The 23080-nt window shown below is 40.8% G+C and overlaps 1 protein-coding gene across 1 annotated transcript in view; it reads right to left on the reverse strand.

Annotated features, from left to right (window-relative positions):
- Window positions 1–22649, reverse strand: part of PTN (pleiotrophin) — a 149842-nt gene extending 127193 nt beyond the window's left edge. The window contains exons 1-2 of the mRNA XM_078671802.1: window positions 22561–22649; window positions 6850–7023 (exon numbers count right to left, since the gene is read on the reverse strand). Coding sequence (XP_078527928.1) covers window positions 6850–7023; window positions 22561–22621 — 235 coding nt within the window. The 5' untranslated portion in view covers window positions 22622–22649. The remainder of the gene's footprint in view (window positions 1–6849; window positions 7024–22560) is intronic.
- Between the last annotated feature and the right edge of the window lie 431 nt (window positions 22650–23080).

The following is a 23080-nucleotide window of genomic DNA, read 5'->3' on the forward strand; positions in this document are numbered from 1 at the left end:
TGTCCAAACCAGGGTAGATGTCTATAAGTTTATTAGAAAACTTAAACTTACTAAATATTTTGCCATCAAAAGTCCTGGTGCGAAGAGACGTCTGTTATTAAATCAACATCAAGGAATGAAGGGGGACTAACAGTCAATGAAATTCCGTTATTAAGAACACTCCACAATTTGAGAGAAGATGAGACGGAATTAAATACCCCAACACCCAAGCACTATTAGCGCAGGAGGGTGTAACACAAAGGGAGGATCGAGTCCTTTCAAAGCAACATCAACTTTTGTCCCGGTGATGCCAAGGGACGCTATCGACGTCTTCCATGAGAGAGTTACCGAGGAATTGAAGACATTACATAGAAAAACGTGCAGAGTCAAAGCTAAAATAAATGAAAAAGACAAACAATACTTACAACTGATGACCAAATTGAAGAACAATGACACGGTGGTGATAAATAAGGCAGATAAAGGGGACAATATTGTCCTCTGGGATAAAAAAGCATACAGAGAAGAGGCGTTCACTCATTTGAATGATGTGGAATGTTATGAGGTGTCAAATGGAGCTGCTGTCCACAAAGTTAATGAAGAGTTTACAAGGAACTTGAATAAATGGATGAGAGAGGGACTAATTACAAAAGAAGAATTGAAATTCCTCCTCAAAGTTCACCCAACACTACCAACATTCTATCTCATTCCGAAAGTACACAAAGGGACTAATCCCTTGCATAGGCGGCCCATTATCTCGGCCATCAACAGTGCCTTTGAAAACACGTCGAAATACGTAGATTTTTTCCTGCAGGAGTTTGTATTGAAATTCCCTACATATATTCAGGACTCCCGTGACTTTTTAGCGAAGCTAAATGAAATCCAGTGGGAAAAGGACTATTTGTTAGTAACTTTTGATATCACATCCCTGTACACCTGTATAAAACACACCGACGGTTTAAAGGCAGTAGAACATTTTCTTATGCAACGTAGTATTGAAAGTTATAACCATAACAAAATGCTATTGAAGATGATTCATTTATGTCTATACAATAACCGGTTCCTATTTGATGGTAGGGTGTACAGGCAAATACAGGGTGTGGCTATGGGGGCATGCTTCTCCCCCAGCTGCGCATGTTTACATGTGGGCTGGTGGGAGGAGCATGTCCTCAGGGGGGAACATGGAGACCTGTGCAAAAAACATATATTACAACTATGGAGGTACATTGACAATATTTTTATCGTTTGGAAGGGAACAGCAAGTGAGGCCACAAATTTTGTGGACACTATTAATATCAATTCCCTGAACCTAAGTTTTACACACCATATTGATTCTTCCTCCATTAGTTTTCTAGATATTCTGGTTAATATAAAGGAAGGCAGAATAGAAACTAGCCTCTTCCAGAAACCTACGGCAGGAAATACTCTGCTCCATGCAAGTAGTTTTCACCCCCACCACACCATAGCTAGCCTACCTTATGGTGAGTTTCTCAGGGTGAATAGGGCGTGCAGAACAGAATTGGCACGCACAGAAGCTCAGGAAATGACTAAGAAAAGGCTTCTAAAGAGAGCCTACAAAGAAAAAACCTGAATAGTGCATTACATAAAGCTAACCAAATTGACAGAGGCGCCCTCCTACAGAAGAAACAAACTGAAGATCATGGAGAGGGACAACCCCAAGGGGCTACAGGTCAGAGAGGTAGCATGGAGAGAACGTGCAGGTTCATTTCTACGTATAGTAGACAGTCTCAGGTCATCAAAAAGATTTTGAGCAAAGAATGGCCGATAGTTATGACTGACACTGTATTAAATACAGTGTATCCACATAAACCCAATTTTACATTTCGTAAAGCCTACTCAATGAGGTCAGATCTAGTGAAAACCAGTCCAGAGATGTATGTAAAGAGTAACTGGCCTTCATCCAGAAATGGGTTCTTTAAGTGCAGCTCTTGCCGTGCCTGTAAATTTGGCACTAACATCTCGACATACACAACTGCATTTTCAGATATCCCCATTAAAATCAGGGGGCACTACATGTGCAAAACTGAATTTGCCGTGTAGGTGCTGAAATGCAGTTGTGGGCTAAAGTATGTCGGTAGCACGAAATTACCAGTGCAAGCGAGAATATTGCAACACTTGCGAGCCACGGTCAACTCTGACCCTACATATCCGGTGGCAAGGCATGTAAAAACAGAGCATGGTAACAACTTGAACGTGTTCCAATATTTTGTAATTGACAGTGTTCCCATAAGCAAGAGGGGTGGAGATCGAGAAAAACAGTTACGTCGATTAGAGACCAAATACATAATAGAGCTGGAAACGAAAAGCCCACGGGGTCTTAATATTTGTGAAGATCTGTACCATTATCTATAAAATATAGGGCCAATTTGACTGATTTGAGATATGTAGATATATGAATTTGAAAAATTGATTGGTTTTAGATAATTAAAATATTTATTATCTTAGTCATAGTATGGTTTTAGATGTATTTATTTCAAAAGGCAGCTATGTCAATTTGGCTTTGAGTTGTGTTGAAATGGATGGGTTTATAACCAGCACTGATACAAGTTTAGAAGGGCCAGTGGAAGTCACTACACGATAACTACAGAGAAGTTTACACTTTTTGCATGAAATAGTTGGAAAGTATATAATTATGTGAGTATTAAAAATAATTTCATTTATTGGTGGCTATAGGAGTTCTGCAACAGTCAAAGTTTACAACGTTGGAAGTTCACTAGAGAATAATTTTGTATTTGTACAGGTATGAAAAATGTTTGACAATCATATTCATCCTTCCCTAGTACCCCTGTTCCCCTGGTTAAGAAATTTGTTTTTAAATAACACTCAGAAGAAAATTTCAAAACTCCCGGCCGGGTGTTTTTGTAAAATGCTTTGCACATATGCACTTTATTTAGGCACAATTAGATGGTTTTGCACATGAATAGGGCAGCCAACCACTGAATAGCAAATAAGCAGCGAGGGGTGCAATCTTAAAAAGAACATACTGTCAAAGCTAATGTTGAGTTTACATGATGGAACTGAATGTATAAAAAATCATTGTCAATATCAATTTTACAATTTAGTTGATATCGCCATTCCATTTACAGCACTGATTTATATGTATTTATATTTCATTATGTATATACATTTTTAATATGTGTTTTTCTAATTGTGACAGTATAGTATGCGATTTCCTTTGAGATAAGTTGTAAATAAGGAAGTCTGTTTTCTATACTGTGTACTCCAATGGCCTATGCTTGCTATAGTCTGTCGACAGTGTTTATTAAATGGATGGTTGCCGGGGATTGGTAGTACTGAGTTTAAAACATAGAGGGGGTGTGAGCACTAACTGACCAGCGAGCAAGGCGACTGAGATCGCTGAAACACGTTTGGTGGAGGGCACAGCAATGCACTTAAAAGAATGAAAAAATAAATAAAGTTACAGCGGCTGCTGTTCAAGAGTCCATCTCTCTCGTCTTCTTCGCGTGGATATATATCACATAGAGATTGGTTGTCGGATATATATATATATATATATATATATATATATATTGTGCAACTCTGGCTTTGTATGCGTATTTATGTTACAGATATATACATAGTGTATTCAAAGTCAGATTTCAACATTTTAAACAAATAACACAGCTTTGCGATGAAAGGTGATTGGACAAATGAATGTGTGTTGCAAGGTGCAGTGTCTATTTCCCTGTGTCCCTTCCTGGCACCTTCATGAACTGTGGTAGAGGAGCCTGGGGGCTGGGGTGAAGGGTAAAAGGAGAAACAGAGCATGTTCACTGCCCCCATCTGCCCATCCTCGGAAATTGGCCTTTCCTTCAGATCCCCTTCCACCCAGGTTTAGTACACTGCAGGAAACTGCAACCAGGAGACATATTGGGTCTACTCACAAATTTAAAAATACATATTTACTCACATGTATATGTATGTCGCCCGAAGATTCTGAAATGGGTAAAGGTTAAAAGGGAGTTTATGCTTAAAAGCAGATTTCCACTTAAATTGATTATTTATGACAAAGCTTTGTAGAGCAAACCCTTGAACCATTGGCTTAACCGCACTGCACACTGTAAAAAGAGCAAAAGATTTGATTTACAAATAAAAATAAAAGTGTTGCAGGTTGGAAATGACAATACGGGTAAGCACGCCAGTAAACAAAGCAGTGTTTCTGTCTCTAAAAGCCGTGTTTTTGTCTCTCTTTCTGTTCCTCTGTCTGCCCCTTTCTCTCTTTGTTTGACAACAAAATGGCGCCCTCTGTCTCTGTTATTTCACAAAATATCTCTACTGTGGAAAATTACTGATGCAAAAATATACATGAGGAATTGTTGCCATCTGCTACATAACAGCTGTAAAACAATAGGCACAGATTAATTATATAATTGGAAATTGTTTACAAATATTCTATCAAAGTTTGTTAGTTGAAGGTGCAACCTTGACTGCAACAGCTTTTCTATCATTTAAGTTTTTCAGTTTTAATTGCTTCTTTTAATTAGCAGTTTGCCAAACTGGCTTCTTAAGAATTCAACATTATTACATTTCTGAACATGTTGTGTAGACAAATGGTGCCTTTAATTCAAGTCTATGATTCAGGATCAATGAGCAGGTGGAATATTGCATGTTTGCTACTTTTTCATCTTTAAATAAGTCCAATTACAAGTAAATGTTTGTTCAGTGCTGGTATGTTTGTTATGTATTATACAGACCAAAGATCACAAACCTATTTTGATTTGTACTACTATTGGGCAACTATTTACTTTAGTGCTTAATTTGTAAACTATTAAGTGCCAGGGCTCTGACCAGGAGGCCACTGCAGATTACACCACCCATCGCCCGTCATCGCTTCAAAACCAACTACTAGCCATCTCTATGGCATGTAAATGGGTCAACTCCGATTATTTCAGGGCCCTAAAGCTAAAGGAACGGCTGGGGAAGCAGGTATTAGAAATGTTTTATGTCTATTGTAGACAACTGTTATACTGCTCATCTATAAATTGCACGAGCAGCGCCACCTTGTGGCAGACTGCCCTTTGTGTGGTGTTGACAATTAGATGCCGGTGCCGAGCACCGGAAACCAATTAAGTGCCGGTGCTCAGCACCGGAAAGCTCTGGCTCAAATTAAGCACTGATTTACTTACTTATACAATACTGCTTCACCTCCTCAGGTGTGTCTGTAAAATGGACCTTTTGGCCAGAATTTTACTTCTGAATCTTGCCCTTTGGCCTGAAATATTACATTTGCTGCCCAGAATGTGTGGCCATCCCAGGTGGCCAACCTTCCCTGAACAGATGTGGCAGTTTTAGTGAGCTCCCCCTGCAGGTTTTCATCGATTATCTAAGGGTGTGTATATATGTTTCTCTATTTATGTTATCCTCTCGCAAACCCTGCTGCTGCTTTTACTTACTGTGGCCGCCTGGCACAGAAATGATAGGACGTGAATAGTGTATTTTCTTGACTACCTTCCAGACTACACAAACCACAAGTCAGATGTTCACAATTCAAGTGTACTTAGTTCAGACATAAGGGTCTTGATCCAGTGGTTAATTTGTAAACAAATAAGTGCCGGGGATCTTGTCACTAGGCAGCTTGCACCAGTCCATGTCTCCTGTTAGCACCATGAAAGTGGGGAGAGGAGGTGGCGTAAAGGGCAGGCCTGCTGATTTCTCTGCTGGGGAACACTTTACGATAATTATGCACATTCTCAAATTGTGTCCCTTTGGTGATGTACAGCACTCGTTTGGCGTATAGCTAGGTTCATGCTTTATGAATACCACAGTACACATGCATGTGCGAAGGTACAATGATATTTAGTTGTTTTTAATTCTGCTCTTACACTATCCACTTGGAAGGAGTATTATGAATCAGTCAAAGTTAACTTTATTTGGTTTATCACAACCCTAAAGTATACATATAAAAATGACAATCAAATGTAAAATAAAAAATAAAAATTCATATTCTTAAAATGATTACTATTTCTAAAAGAAGTTCGAGTATTACGAATCATTTATATGTGCTAAATAATCTGACCCTGATCGTCTTTACAATGACAATTCCTGTGTGAGCTATAGTGTGTGTTGCTTGTACAGGGTCAAACACAAAGGGGGTGATGGGAGGATGCTTGCAATAGGTCTAACCACTGGCAATGCTTGAACAGCGACACCTGCTGGTCTTGACTGGGAGCACTGCTCTCCTAGTGGCAAGCGGGCTTCCTCTGTCCTTCTCCCCTGCTCTCTCTGTCCCAGACTGTCCTATCCCTAACTCTTCCTATTCTAATGCTGTCTCCTTGCGCCTGTTGTCATCCAATCCAAATTGGCCTTGTTTCCAGGTTTCTTCCCTGTGCTTTATTTGTAAAAAAAAAAAAAAAGTGCCAGGGCCCTAGTCAGGCGGCCTCTGCATTATGCGCCACCCATTGCCACAGCCAGCGTTGCCAGTGACGGTACCTACACAACTACTAAGCAGCACATTGCTACTACTCTGACCATTCAGAATATTCCAGGCCCCAAAAGCTATAATAATGGCTTGGGTGGCAGGTATTAGTTGGTCTTAATGTTTACTGAATTAATAAACAATTGCTGTTCTGCTCACTCTAAATTACACAAACAGCGCCACCATGTGGCAGTTGTCATGAGTGCCAGCGGAAACCGCTGGCTCAAATTAAGCACTGAGAAAAGCCTAATCCCCCTGTCTAACTCCCTTCAAGCTTGGCCTCTGTTCCTTTGTCTCCTTCCTCCCTTACTGTATCCTTTCCGCAAGTGTTACCCTGCTCTTTCTCTGCTTCCCTCTTTGTCTTAATAACTTCCTTTTCCTGTGATTCAACTCCACACTTCCCTCAGTTACTCCTCCTCTAGGTTTCCGCCGCATACCTCCAAATTGTTTCTTCCAATTACAGGGGATCTTGCATTTCTGGGTCTTCATGGTCTGCTTGCACTCCTTGCCAGTCCGAGTGCCCTCCCGGGTGCCCAGGCCACAGTCGCCAGTGGTTGCCACGCACACACTCCACTGCCACTCCCCGCAATCTGCTTTCTTTATTTTCTTCTCTGTAGAAAGAGAAATAATCATTTGGATTACGTGTAATTAAGTACCAGGATGTAGAACCAGAGAGCAAGCTCAAAATGACTGCCAGAGAGAAAGAGTCTGAACATAAGTTAACTGAGATCAGTGAGAATCAATAAAACTGAAACTGACAGCCACCTACTCACACCCATTCCCAAGTCCCTCAATTTGGTAGCGCATGACCCTGATGTTGACTCAAATTCAAATTCAAAAAGTACTTTATTCGGTTAAAAAATCAATAACCATAAAAGCAGCAGATAATATACATTTACAATGATTAATAAACACAACTATTTATGATAGGAGAAGTTATCGCAATTCATGTAATCCATAATATACACACTTTTAAATTTCATCTAAACAGACTGATTTCCGATATTTAAAAACTTCTTTAAAATACTCAGATATTGAAGCAACAGTAAAAACATTGTCCATTTTTTGCAATGCTAAAAACGCTTGGTAACATCTATTTAAATTCATCTCTTTTAGGATAGGGACAATAAGTTTCCTACGAGGGAGAGTATAACATTTACAAAAAAATAAAACATGAATATTAGATTGTACGGATAATTCATCACAAGGACATAGAGGTAGTTCATTTGACCAAGAGTACATTTCAGGAAAGGCAAATAATCTAAAAACAATATTAATTCTGAAACGTGTTAAAAGAAATCTATCATAATTAGGCATAGGGAGGGTTAGGTATGGCTGTAATTTGTCTCTGGTTAAAATCAACTGATGTAAAGAAACAGTCTTTTTCTTATTCTCTTCTAACAGTCTTTTTCCGCTCAAGTGCTCCATACATAATTTTTTCAATGCTTTTCTAGGAATGTGTACCATAGTAGATGGGTCATCATAATACTGTAATCGGTCAATTTCCAACAGGAACGATCTGATGTAATTTAACCATTCAAATTCATATGCATTCATTTACAGTCCATACCCTGTGCCACAGAAGAACGGGCTGTATTCTAATTAAGTCTGAAATATACGGAAGCCCCAGCTCAGCATGGCAAATAAAAGTCGCTGTACTTTCTGGTATTGACAGGATATGCCGTAAGAATTTATTTTCAACTGTTTGGAGTGATTGTATATTAGAGTATCCCCAGAGGCCTGCTCCATACATTGCCACCGAAACACACGTTGCATTATAAATAATTAAAATTTCCCTAATCAATTTTTTCCCCAATTTTCTTATATAACTCTTTAAGGCCATTATTGTCTTAGAGAACAGGAGCGTTCTTGCCTTCACCGCACTTGTCCAGGAGCCAGTCGCATGGAACAAGATCCCTAAGTAAGGGAAGGAAGAAGTTCTTTCTAAAGGGGCATTATTTATATACATCGTTTTCATTTGCTTCTTGGTGCGTGAACCACAGTTCATTCAGAAAGTCTTGCTACAGTTTATTTTTAAGTCCAGGCTGAGCATAAACCTGTTGAAGGATGTTATCAGAGTTTGCAGGGCCATGGGGGTACGGGCCATTAAAACAGCGTCGTCTGCATACAAGAGTGCAGGGATAGATCTTTTTCCAACCTTGGGCATATCCACACACTCTTGCAGTAGACAATTTTCAAGGCCGTTTATGTAAATAAGGAATAAAAAGGGGGCCAAAACACACCCCTGGAGTACGCCACGCCCTATACCAAATGACCTGCTACATTCCCCCCCTTTTCCATAGTGTACACTGGCAGTGGCTCCTGAGTACAACTCCCTTAGGAATCGAATTATCGATTCTTCTACGCCCAGCCTTGACATCAAGTCCCATAATTTGGAGTGGGATACGCAATCAAATGCCGAAGTCAAATCAACAAATGTAAAATACAAACGCTCCCTTTTTATCATAGTATATTTCTGCTGAATGATAAATAAATGTAGGCCCTGCTCAGTTGTTCCTATGCCCTTTTGAAATCCGAATTGTAGGTCACTTACTACCCCAAACTCCTCTGCCCAGTTTTGTAATTTAGTTAAAATAACTCTACCAAGAATCTTTATAGACGAATCAAGAAGGGATATTGGCCTATAACAAGCACAATTTTGTCTGTCTCCCTTCTTGTAAATGGGTACAATAATTGATGTAAACCAAGATGGAGTTAGTCCCCTTACTAATGCTGCGTTAAAAAGTTGTACAAGCATCGGGCCCCAGAATTTGCTGTTAGCTTTATACAAATCTGCCGGGATCCCGTCTGGGCCAGCCGCCTTACTTCCCTTTGTGGCTTCCAGACTCTTTAAGACCTCAGGTAAAGTTACCACCAGTTTTTGGGCCTCGTCTCCTTTCTCATGTATTAAGTTTAATTTTGTATCTACAGTTTCATCTATGGGCATGTAGAGAGTGGAAAAATGTGCAACCCACTCATCCTCATTAATCGCGATTTCCAGGCGAGCTTTGGTCTTTTCATGAGGTAAGGGGGCATTTACCACCCTCCAGAAGGCAGATGTATCTTTGGATTGTGAGGCTGCACATAGTTCCTCCCATGCCACCCTTTTAATGGCATTCTTCCTATTTATCAGTGCCCGATTATAACATTTCCGTAGATGTCTTATTTGATCAGTGTTTCGGGGCACCTGGTGAATTGCATGTTTAAGATCTGTAAGGGCCTTGGTGCAAGTACTATCAAACCATCTTGTAGTATTCTTGGACCCATTCCTTAGCACTAATTCAGATTCTCTTTGATAGTGAGTGCAATGATGTTAAAGTGTTCTATTATACTTTCACTATCGGAATCCTCGTCCAGGCAAATTTTAAAACTGTCGGCACAGGTATTTACCAACTTTCTTAGGAATTCTTCCGGTACCACCTTGCTCCACTTTAGTGTATACCCGTTTTGCCTCCCTAGCGCCACATCTGGCGCAGCCTGTACTGAGGTCTGATCGTTTCGTCGTGCCAAAAAAGGATTCTCAATTTCAAGTATTTGGGGTAAATGATCGCTAATTGGTGCATCCATGATTTTGAAACTATCTATCCTATACCCGTAACCATTTGAGCAGAGGCTAAAATCAATAGTAGTAGATGCTCCCCTCCCAATAAAGGTTGGCACAAATGGTGTCGATTGGTGGGTCATTTCATTTACAAAACCCAAGTCATAATCAAATAATAATTCATTCAATAAATCCCCAGTTTGAGTATGATTAAAATGTGTGAGATTAATGTCCTGCTCTAACATTAAACCACAAATGCCTTTTTGGCCCTTTTTACAAAATGGACAATTAAAATTACCCCCCCCCCCATAAAACCATTACTTCCATCTCCTGGCTGTCTATTTCACATTGTAAGTCATTAGCTAACATTTTCAGGACGTCCCAAGTCATGTTACCTGGGATATTATTATAATAATTTATAATAACAAAGCGCGATCCTGTTTTGATATCTATTGCCAATTTATGGTAAAAATTACATTTAGAATAAAAACGTACCTTCTCATACATTAAACAGTTCGAGAGATACGTAATTAAGCCCCCCTTGGCTCTTCCATGATCACCACCTACTGCCGGTGTACAGAATGTTTTATAGCCGTTTAGATGTATGGGATCTATGGCCCAAGTTTCTTGAACGGCCAGGATATCCAGGCCGTTTGTGACAATTTCCCAGGAGGGATTAGTAATTTTCGATTTTAAACCTGCCACGTTCCAAAACATCAGAGTGCACCTATCTTTATTTTGGACCGTGCCAACATTTCCTGTTTCCTTTCCCTGTTTTACAGGTATAATGTTTATAGGGATATTAGAATCTATAGCGGTTTGGTTTCCATTATTCCTGGTATCTACTCCATTACATTTTTTATTCTCCCTCCATAAGATATTTGTCAGGTTAGTGGTTTCCTTTTCATTTAGTGCCCTTTTATCAGTTTCCTTTCTTATGCTTATGTCAAGGGGTGCCTGGTTTCCTGTACTATCCATTGATTTGATAGGAGTGGTGGGAGATGGAGGGGACTGTAGAACCTTTTTGTGTTCTGGGCGTCAATCCACGGCCTCTAACTCACTGAACCGATTGTAGCAGGGGATGGTGAATGGAACATATTGTGGGCCCATCCATTCTGTGTGTTGCTGCCGGTCACCATAGTGTGTTCTCCCAGCCCTTCGCTGTATTGTAGTCCAGCCATCATTTACTCCTTCTCCCCAAATATTTTGGATTGGATCCCCAAGCATTTCGTGCCCCCACCCTTCCCTGAAATTATTAGAACCCCTCATCCAGCTCCATCTATTGTCAACTGGCTGTGGTGGCAAATAGAAATAAGAGAGTGGTCTCGCCACAATTGAGGCTCCATTGTTTTTCTTTGCCCCTAAACAAATATGATCCACTGTTCTTGGGTCTTCAAAAGTTACCACCACACAGTCTCCTTGAATTCTCTTTCTGCTTTTCCCCACCCAGGAAACCCTCTGTACCATTAAGATGTTAGTAGATGCTGTTGTTGGAAGGGAATGATTAGTATTTAACCAATGAAGCACCTTATTTTTAAGAGCCCAGAATGGTTCCGTGACTTGGGGAGCTAATTCAGGAAACCCAGTTAGAATTATCACATACGGGCAAGCTTCTGGTGGTAAGTTAATATTTCTACGTTTTTCAGTCCTATCTTGGTGGGCTTTATCAGGGCTCTAGGTGGGAGCTTTTAGGGTGGCTGGTTTATTTGTGGTAACCTCAGTGGTCGAAGTGGATTTAACACATTTTTTACTTGTTACAGGCGGGCCGGGGTTTAACCCCTTCAGCGCTAATGACAAGGGTAACTCGTCATGGACTTTCCATTGATTTCAATGGAAAGTCAATGGAGCTCATCGAACACCCTTAGCAGCCAAGTGGTTAAAGATGGTGTTTTAGGAGCTGATTTTTTCACCCCAGCCAGGGGTTTATCTATTGTTTGTGGTGTATTTACAGGTAGGGTTAAATGGGTTGCTTTTTTAGTCTGGGTCGTGCGCAAGGCTTCTATATCCTTATGTAACACATTTAATTGAGTTTCTATTACCAGGAGTTTATTCTCCAGGGGAGACAACAAGGATTTAATAAGGGTCTTCATTGTAGATATAAGCAGATCTTCCCTATCCACACTGATACCTGTACTGTTTGGTGTAGTGCTGTTAGTAAAAATATCAGTCAAAGTATCATCTAGGATGGTATCATCAATAGTCAGAGGCATTATTCTAGGCCCAACCTCTTCTTTCCCTGTATTCACACTGGAAGCTCCCCTCACTTGTTCTTTACTACTGTCGGCTCCTGGTTTGTGTGCAGTAACCGATTTTATTTTCATAGAGGTAGTATTATTATATTTAGTAAGTTTATTTTTTGGGATTGCTCCCTCCCTTTTCCCTCTCAACTCATTATTGCTACTTTCCACCTGAGAATCTATTTGTGTAGCAACCACAATAGTTCCTGATGGTGCCAGGTCCTGGGAATCATTGGGAATAGAGTTCTGAAGTGCAGCCTGGGTACAAATATTATTATGGACATCTGCATGTATCTGCAAGGGGATCGGATAAGATATTGCATTTACCGGGCTACGGGCCTCAGAAATGTGGCCCATGGATGACCTCTTAGCAAATGCTAGGTCCTGGGATACCCTTCTCTCCGTAAGCACAATTCCCTGATCTATCAGTGAGTTTGTGCGTACTATAAAATCATCGAGGGTTCCTGTCAGCTTTGTCCCTCCAGCTGCAGCCTTGCCTCTAGTTTCGCGTGTCATTGTTCAATGAGAGGAAATATGATTTGAGTGGACTACTTTAACAAAATTAAAGGAGAGCAGTTTTATAGTCAATCTCAAAAGGTCCAAATGTTTGGAGAGTACAGGTCAGTATGAGAAAAATAAATGCTTACAGTTCCATGTAGCATCAGCGATGAATTGGACAGGGTTTCGGGCCCTGCCCTGCCTCCTCTGGCCTCAGAGGGCCTGCCCTTTGCCCGGGCTTCACCCGGCGCCGCCCCGCGTGCCCCCGCGATGCGGAAGGAGCTCCGATCTTTAGTGCGCCTTCCGGGCGCATCACCAGGCGTCAGAGGGCGGAGTCAGCCGCAAAGTGTTGTGGGGGCTGTGGTCCTCCCGCTCGGCGGCCGCGTGGTGCTCCTGTCGCGGCGGCGGGGGGGACAAACAGCCTGTGAAGTGGCAAGCACTGGTAGCGCTGTGGGAAGTGCTCGGTCCGGTTTTCTGCTGCCCCCGGTAATTTCGCTGGTCACAAAAGGATGTTGACTCAAAGCCAGTACCACCAAACCATCAAACAGTTTACCAAACTATCATACTTCACAAATTTTCAGGGTTATCCAAGGGTCATTTACTTACCAATGTAGCATTCCATCCCACAAATAGTTCTACGGGAAGAGGGACAGATGAAGAGAGAAAAGGAGAAAAAGAGATAAAAGTGAGCGAAAAAGAGTGAGTGTTAGAAAATGCAGGCAGAAAAGAGAGAGATGACGGTAAAAAGTGGGTGGGACAGTTGTGAAACAGAGAGAGTAAGAAACAGGAAGTAGATAGTCCAAGTTATGCAATAAACAGAGATTTCAAATAATGAGCTGTAGAATGAGATTGATATAGGAATCTTTTGTTAGACAACCTTGAAGAGAAGAAAGTAGGAAGAGGTCTGCAGGAAGAGGGACAGAAGAGTCAGAAAAGAGAAAAGAAAAGGTGAGTGAGAAAGAGTGAGTGTAAGAAAGTGTCAGGGAAAAAGAGGGAAAGAGATAGATGAGGGAAAAGAGACGCAGAGCAAGGCACAAGAGGGTGAGAGAGATATTGAGAAACAGCAGATGGGAAGAAAAGAAGAGAGGGAGGAACTGAGAGAGAAATAAACTGACAAATAGAGAGCAGTGAGGAGAGGAAAAAAGATTTGTGGAGAAGTAAATAATGTGAGATTGGGAGTGAGAAAGAGAGAGAGGGTGAGAGGGAGTAAGAACGAGACATCAAAAGAGTAAAATAGAGTGAGACTGCGAAAAAACAAAGAGAGTGAGAACATGAAATAGAGGCTATGGGAGAGAGGAAGAGAAATTGAATCAGAAGAATGGGAAGAGAGACAGGAAAGGCTGGAACCACACTCGGTCTCTTAGGGCTCTTTTGGTAGCTACAATGCCACAATGTCCTTCATAATTCAATTACCTGTTGTCTTAGGCTCTCAGATATGACAATCCTTGGGCCTCTCAATACATCACCTTTGTTGGTCACAGACAATTCATATTGTATATTTTTTAATTTGACATTGTCAGCAGGAGATTGAACACTACTTTTCCAGGATTGAGTTGAAATTATGTCTTTGAGTATAAGCATGTTCTTGTCAGCAATGGTAGCAGCAATAATCTGTTCAATGGATAGGACTGCTGGCGTACTGGACTTCACAATGAAGTTCATGCACTCCTCAGCTGTTTTGAATGCTGAGCTGTGACAATTTAGAAGTGCTCAAGAAAAATAATTACCAGAGTTCTGGTCTTTAACCGGCTTGTGCACAATTGCGTAGTCCTACTCCTGCAGTCTCAAACCCCACATCTTGAGGCGCGGGGCATCTTGGCTTTTGAATATCCAAAAATAGTGAGCAGCGCTTGATGGACTGTTATGATAGTAAAACATTTTTCATATAGAAACACATGAAAATGTTCACAGGCCCACACTACAGCCAAGTTCTCCTTCTTCGGCTGAGAAAAGGCACGTTCAACTTGCATAGGCTACAACGTGTCTCCAGGCATTCGGATGACAATAATGTTGAGCAATTAAAATATAGTGCTAAACAACCCATTTGCATTACGCAAAAACAAATTACGTGAGTTCTGCATACCCCTATAAGTAAACAGTGGAGTAAACAGTGGAGCCCTGCTGTCTGGGAGGACGTGTGTGCAACAACCTGATGGAGCGAATCTGCCAGCTAGCTGTCAAAGACGCAAAACGTACAGCACAGCGACATCTAGGTTAGCAAAAGTCATGTCACCTTCAGTTCCCTATGAGGATGAACATGTTTCATCCCTTACTGACCCCATTCCATGTGGCTCTTAGTTGCTCAAAGAGCTTTGATGAAATCTCAACATCTCAACCCCATCATTGGGTGAGCAAAAGGATATCCCCTGATTCTGGAATCATTGGAATTATCGCTCTAGTCCAAGCAGTTCTGCACATATTGTCATTTGAACCCCCTGGTCACTACCCCAAGGCATGAGCAGGTTCCAGCTTACTCCAGCCCATTTGATGGGTGCCCTCAGACTCTTTGGGGGTCTCACACCAGGAAACCATGGCTGTTACTGATGAATACCATGACAGTAGCCACTTTATCCCACCACCTGAGGGATACTGGTGCAGAACCTTCATCCTTGCCTGCTACTATTCTGCTTTTGACCTCACATAGTACAACACTCATGACATGTTCATCACTGATGACAACACTTTACAAGGCGGGGTGCGAGTTATAGTGCGAGTTACAGTTACTTCAGTTAACACAAACACATATAAACATACACAGCATTCATGATGTATTACGGAGCATGGACTCGGAGGCAAAGAAGCTGCCAGGAAGTCCACTAGCTGTGTGTGACATTGTAGTGATGCAGTCAGAGCTAGTCTTGAGGAGCCACCTAGGGAGGTCCCCTCACCATCGAACCCTCTATCACTCCACCTTCAGTGAAAGGAGCCATGGTATCCAACCACAGCCCTGTCTTTAACTAATGTGCTGTCCTCAGGTCAGATGCAACCTACGCTGAGGCAGCACATTGTGTTGTGTAATCAGGCGCATAGCCTCAGTTTGGACCAAGTGAACCTAGTTAAGGGCAGCACGTACATGGACAGAGTGCTCAATAAGTAATTCGGGCTTAAAAGCCTATCTCCATCTCTCAAAGCACAACCTTTGAACAATTGTTCTAATTGGTTTTATTTTTTTGATCACATTCTAATGTTTCGCTTGAAAGATCAGTGACTGATGCACTGGTATGGGGTTGCTGCATTCTTGAAGATGTTGTGCTGGGACAGTTGTACCTCGCAAAAAAGCTACATTTTGACCGATTCTGTCATGCTGTGTGGGTATATTGCCAAAATATTGTTTAAAAAGCATTGTGAGACACAAATATTGTGTCAAAATAATTGTGATGTCAAAAATATTGTGGAACAGATATAGAAGGTAAGAATATCCTCTGAAAGGCGTTTATATATCTTTTGTACATATAGTTGTAATTAATATCATTTTTAATTATTTAGTTAAGTTTTATTATTTTTGTGCTTTTGCTTGTTAATATGTTATGGATGTTTAATTATTTTTTGTGTGTTTTTTTATTTATTTTAGTTAGGCATATAATTTCGTTTTTTGTATATTTTACGGCAATTTGTTTTGGGGGGTTGTTGGGTTTGAGAGAGAATGGGGTGGGACATTTTATAAAAAATGTTTCATTGATTATAAAATTAATTTTAATAAATTATAATTATGGAAATAGTTTTTTACTTACTTATTAAATACATTTAAATATGGTAATAGTTGTTTCTGTGTTCATTGTTTAATTAATTAATTGACAGTTGATGATTTACTTGCTTTCATTAATGTGGATATTAATTAATTATATTATGTTTACTTTTTGGGGATAATAATTAATTTTATATTGTTGAGGTTTTTTTAAATAACATCTTTTGTTTATTTGTCTGCCATTAATTAAGTTTGGTTTGGTATTGTTTTGAAATATTAGTGGCCTAAAGTTGGAAGTGTTTTAAATCTTTTTTCCAAAATGTTCAATTGATAATTTTTAGCATAATTCTATATATAATTTGATAGGTTAATTTCGGGTTTTTAGTTTTAAATGATATCAGTTATATAATGTTCAAATATATACTTTTTATATGAGTATGGAAATATATTTTAGGGTTTTTCATTTTATATATATGTACTTCATTTAGTAGTAATTTCGGATAGGGATAAATCTAGAATTAAAAATGTTCCCTAATATAGACTTATAGCCCACCAGCTATTTAAGGCCCGCTCCCGCATTAAAGGCCTGAGCCAAAAGCGAGGGACTTTAACAAGGGAGCGGGACTTTAACAGCTGGTATAGCACTGCTACAAAGGGCTATAAGGCTATTAGGACATTCTGCAAGTAGAGGGCAGAATGTTCTAACAGATAAAACAAAGGCTTCTCGAAGCTTAAGGGGATTTAAATCCCCTCGAGCTCCGAGAGGCCTTTGTAAAACATTGGAATGTTGGTCTGCTGGTCTTTACCGGCCCCTAGAAGCAGGGAGCACGCCATTGTCTTCAATGAAGCTCCCAACATTCCAATGTTCTAATGCTAGAGTGGAAATAGTAAGTCTGACTTCTTCAGAGTCCAGTACTTTGCCTACTGTTGCTACAGTTGCAGTGGGAAAAGTGAATCTGATCCCTCCAAACTTTCTAAAGGCCAACACTTTCCCTACTGTGGCTCACCTCCAAATGGGAATTGTAAGTCAAACCCCTCTAAAGTCCACCAAATTCCCTAATATTGCTTACACAGGAGTGGAAATAGTAAATCTGACCCCACCAAAGTCTAAAACTTGCCCTAATGTTGCTCAGCTTGGAGTGGGAGTAGTAGTTATGACCCCATCAAAGTTCAACACTTGCCCTAATGTTGCTTATGCCAGGGTGAGAATTGTAAATCTAGCCCCTTCAAAGTCCAATACTTTCACTAATGTTGCTTACATTGGAGTGGGAGTAGTGAAGTTGACCCCTTCAAGTCTATTTTTCATCAGATTGTTTTTGTTTTAATATTTTTACTTTTAAAAGTTAGTTTCATGGCAAATAATGTCCATTATTAATGTTTGTAGTAATATTTGTTTATTCATTTATCTTTTCTGTTAAGGTTGTTACTGATATTTTATACCCAGTGTTTTTTGTTGTTTTATTATATATGCTTGAGCAAGAATTGTATTTTCTAAATATTATGTTTATTATTGTTTGTAATTATTTTTGAGCATATGTTTTTATTTTAGGCTTGTAAGTTATTCATTTGTAATATATTTTTATGTTCTGAAGAGATATTTGTAGTTAATATAGTGCATAATAGTAAAAGTTTGATATGCTTACCTATGTTATGACAATATTGTGATCCTCTACATTTTGTTGTAAATATTTCTGACTTTACATACAAAGGGGCTCATTATGATGGTAGGCGGGCATCAGTCCACCCGCCACTATAATGGTGATCGGACCGACCACCAGACGAGCAGCGGTCCCACCGGCGCCTGCCATACTGGTGAGCGCATCCTGGCCTTTCACCATTGCGGACGGTGCTACTGGCTGCATCACCGTCCGCATTGGTAAAAGGGCATGCAGAGCATTTACCTGCACCACACGGTGCTTGCCACTTGGCGCAGGGAACTGCAGTGCGTACCCCCCCAAATGCACCCCCCACCTCGCGGGGCCTGCAACAGGCCCCCAGAGCCAATCCCCTCCAGCCCTTCCATGGCAGCATCGCCGCCATGGAAGGGCCAGTATATCACCCACATCATAATATGGCTGGCGGTGCCTATCATATTACTGGGCCAGCCCCGCCCGGCCGGCAATAGGAACGATTGCCGACCGGCGGTAAAGTGGTGGATGGACTTTGCGTCCGCCACGATACCCACCGCCATCATAATAAGCAGGGGGTATTTCTCGTTACACCATCATAATGAACCCCTAAGTTTGTGAGGTGGATAACTGTGTCCTGGACTCTTTTTTGTGATATTTGTGTTTTACAATTTTTATGTTCCTAAAATTATGGCAAACAACCACTATGTGGCCACTACAGCATCCGAATCACTTTGGGCAAATAGCAGGGTTTACTTATACAGCAGTGATCAGCTTACTCTTTCAGGGCTTTGCAAATCATGGTGGCTAACCAGAGTTTCATTTGAAAGGTTACAGGAAGCCAAGACAGAGTGGAGGAAGTATGTTGATATTCCTGGACCCCCAAAGGCCCTAAATATGTCAATTAGCTTGAGCTCTAAAAATATAATAATGTTTGAAATAAATACAGCGAGTGCAGTCGAGATACATTGTTTTATTAATTTTGTTGTTTATCTAAGAAATAGGAACATGATTTATCACCTTAGTTTCTGCAGATATCTAAGATGTCCTTCATGTATTTAATCTACTCATCCGGTAGAAATATGAAACGAGGAGTCCATATTTTCATTTTTTGTTGAATCTATGGTTCATGTTGGTTTAAAAATCATATAGCAATACAAAATCAAAATAGTGATAACATAATAAAGAATAGGCACCTCTGATGTCTTATCGCTGAATATCACTTTTACTCTCACATACTTGTCTTCCAAATTCACCAACTATTACAAAGTCTGACCAAATAATTCAATATTCATATATTTATAATGGAGTGTCCTGGTATTTCTAACATACTCACCTGCCTACATAAAATAAAACATTCTGAATATTCTTAGTTTCTAATTCACATAAACATCATAACTGCTCTCAGCCTAACACCAGTATTTCCGAAAGAAAGGTAGTTTCAAGAAGTGAAACCAAAGATAGGTGTGTATAGAATTTCTGGCTATATGGTCTTAGAGGTAGTTTCAACTTAGATCAATCTTTGCATAGAAAGACTAAAAGTCGCACACTTTTGTAACAAAGACATGCCAGATCACTATTGCATTTTCACTTGCTAGCTCTTTCTATACTTCCTTGAAGACTGAACTGACGACTGAGTTTCCAGCTGATAATAAATAGTGTAATTTTATTGTTTTTATAGGATGTTTAGAGAAATCTCTGTCTAACAAATGAAAGAGAGTTTTGCGGGCACCAAATGTTATATCGAACAGAAGATGCTTAGCTGACTGTAGTGTAGCAGTATTAACCCCTCCCATGCTGGTGACGCAACCGCTCCGTAACCAGCTTCAGTCGCGCGTTCCGTCACGGCCCGCTCGGCATGCCTGGGCGGCGCTGATTTCGCGCCTGCGCTGGACGTTCCATTGAGCGGGCGGGGCCGTGACGGAACCGCTCCGTCACAAGCACAGCGCGCCCGAGGCTCGTGGCGGAGCAGTTTCATCACGTGTATGGGAGCGCCGCGCGGCCCCTCCCTCCCCCCTAGCACTGCGGCAGAATTGCCGCCGCAGTGAAGGGGTTAAGTGGTCTCAGGGCAAGTATTATTGGAAAGTGGCCTACAAAGGCTCAATGTTTCCTTCTTTAATGGGCACTAGATACTATCCACCCACCAGATTGAGGCACTGTACATCAATATTGGTACTTTGTATCCTTAAGTGAGCTTAAGAGCTGCATCGAGAGCGACATATTGCTTATTAAATTGGTTGACTTTCTGCATCTAGGAGGCAAGGCCTTTTCTTGGTGTCCGAGGACAGTTAAGGCTTACTGGGCTGCAACTGTAAAAATGTGAGGTCTTTTACTGTGAGTGCCCTTTGTCCACAATGCTGGTGAACTCCAACCTGATGACCAACTACTCCACTTGACTCTCGCAGGATAGTGAGTTCCAACAGCCAAGATATACTTGAGGACGTACAGTGAGGTTGGACACCTAGAATTAGGGGTACACATAATTTACTTAATTTGCTGTAATTTATTTATGTGAAATTACAGTAAAATTGTGTGAGAGTATGCTGAGTTACACCAGGAGAACACCTCGTAGTAAATCATGATCCAAAATGAGCAAATTTACTTTAGCAAAAGGAAGAAACTCTTCAAAGACATAAAATGATTCTTGTTCAAGGCCAAAACTAACATTACAGTTCCAGGGTTTCGGATGCAGTTATTTGTTTTCATTGAGGTTTTGATGAGGTTTCAGTATGCTCCCGGGACTGTTTGATTGCACCTGCTACAAATTCCAAACATGTGGCTCAACAATACACTTCCCGCAAATGGCAAAATGCTTTGCTTATCCTTTCTTTGAAAAACAGTGCAGTCTTCCTTGGGTGTCCTGACGATGACAGGTCAAAACCTTCCGTTTAAATATTCATAAGTCATCCCTATTTAGGCCTTATTGCCCAAAGGGCAGAATGCATTTAAAACAAGGAAATGTAGGGATTTAATGTTAAACATATCATTACAGTGAAAAAACACCCAAAAGCTATTTTCACTGTAGCAAAGCGGACTTTTCCAAAGGAAAACAGTGGGCTAAATTATTACATTCAATACTGCTAATTTTAGTAAGGAAACAGTCAGAAGAAAAATTGAACAGCTATTTTTAATTGTTACTAAAAATCCAACTCAATAGTGATGTTAGATTTTTGATAAAAGTCAAGGAAAAGGTACCTTTCAAAAGGTACCTTTTCCCTGTGTAAATAAAGCCTGGGGAGGCCTATTTGCATTTGTTCTCCCATTTCTGCCAGTCAGTAATTAGCATCTGAATAAGTGTGAATGGGTATGAAAATCCTCCTAGGAGCAAATACTGGGCAGATATGATCCCTCTAAACCAGAGAGAATATGCAGGGTGGGGGTGTGAGTATCCTATTTGACATTATAGTGTGTGTCAAATCCTGCTTGGTAGGTTGTCTTGTGTTTTATATATAACAACTGGGGCTCACTTCAAAGGGCATCCTCTGTTGCAGGCAAATACAAGCATAAACCTGGGCAGGGCCTTTCCTTTATCCTACCAGCAAGAAAGGTTCTTTTATATGTTTCAATTCCTGCTGTAGTGTCAAATGCTGCTTGACAGTTCTGCTGGGGTCTTCATAGAACACTGGACACACACTTGAAAGGGGGTAAGCAGGATGCCTAAATAGTGTGTGTGTATATATCCACTGTATGGTTGTTGCAAAACCCTGCCTTGTTCCACCAGACATCTGTCTCTGGATTTAATGGGGGGTGTACAATAACTTATGTGGGAAAACACTAAGATTACTATACTACATTCCTCACACACACCCTAGGCCTCAAATCCCAAGTTAAGTGTGGCCGAAGATTTCCGCCATCTTGAAAATGCGAAATGTGCAAATGGTTGTCCCAGGGAACCTTTACCCCATTGGTTACGGTCTGCTCAGGAGTCCTTCCCACCCACTAGCTTGTGTGAGGCATAAATGCAACACATTCCAGGCACTCACTGTAGAACACTCCTATGCCTATGGAAGATTAGAAGAGGATGAAAGGTGTTTCCTGAGACCTGAAAAGGTCCTAGAAGAGTGGCCATGCTCTACCTCTTGCACCCAAGACAAAGAAGTAGTCTCGAAAGATCATATTGGTGATCTTCTGTTAAAGCTTGATAAAACACACAACTAGCCACAAGAGGCCTTTTCCTGAAACTGACTAGTGACAAATGGACCAGGACTGGACCTTGGTGATTGGCCACTGCATGGCACCCTAAGAGTATCTAAATGCCTCCCCTGAAGTCCTGGGGGGAGCTTTAGAAGTTTACTCCTGTGACGGATTGGGACTTAAAGGACTAAAAAGTCAGAAGGTAAATATTTGACCTAACGAATCTGGTTGGTGTATCGCACCTGCACTCCATCACATGTCAAATTGCACCTAGGTCCTGCTCTACCGTGACCGTTGACTATCATTGACAGTTTATGCTTCTTGGCGCTATTCCTATTTAAATCTTTAAAACGTCATATCTTCGTTTCCCTTATTGGATTTTTTGCCATGACAAAGGTCACAAGCGCTGAACATGAATCCCTTACCTGGCTTCTCCTTCTTCACAGCATCCGCACCAACAACGGCAAACACAAGGAACATTGCCATGAGGCTCACAACAAGAAGCCGATGATGCTGCATTCTGTAACGAGGGACAAAATGGACAATTTAAGCACTCAGCCAACGAACCAAAAATAACAGCCATGTATGAAACCTGATTTCCATCTCTCACTCTGCTCTCCTATCAAATAAATGGCTAATTTCTTGCCTCGCTTGTTTAGTAAAATTCAGAACTTCTTTCTTAAGTCTTGTTTATTTCCTCCCTGCAGTTTCCAATAATCCATTGTGTCAACCCATTCGAGGCCATTCCACTTGCTCTTCATGCAGCTTCCACACTTTCTCCACTAATGGTGGGCTAGTTTTCAGCATCTTTTCATAACAACAATAGTAACTTCATGCTGTTTCATTTCAAGATCAAATAAAGCAACTGTATGTGCCAACCATATCCATTCCCCATCCCTCATTATCACTTTAGAATAGGCATCTGTAGAGCCTCGTGTCTCTTGG

This window comes from Lissotriton helveticus, chromosome 1_1 (genome assembly GCF_964261635.1).
Source record: "Lissotriton helveticus chromosome 1_1, aLisHel1.1, whole genome shotgun sequence".
In the NCBI taxonomy this organism is placed as follows: Eukaryota; Metazoa; Chordata; class Amphibia; order Caudata; family Salamandridae; genus Lissotriton; species Lissotriton helveticus.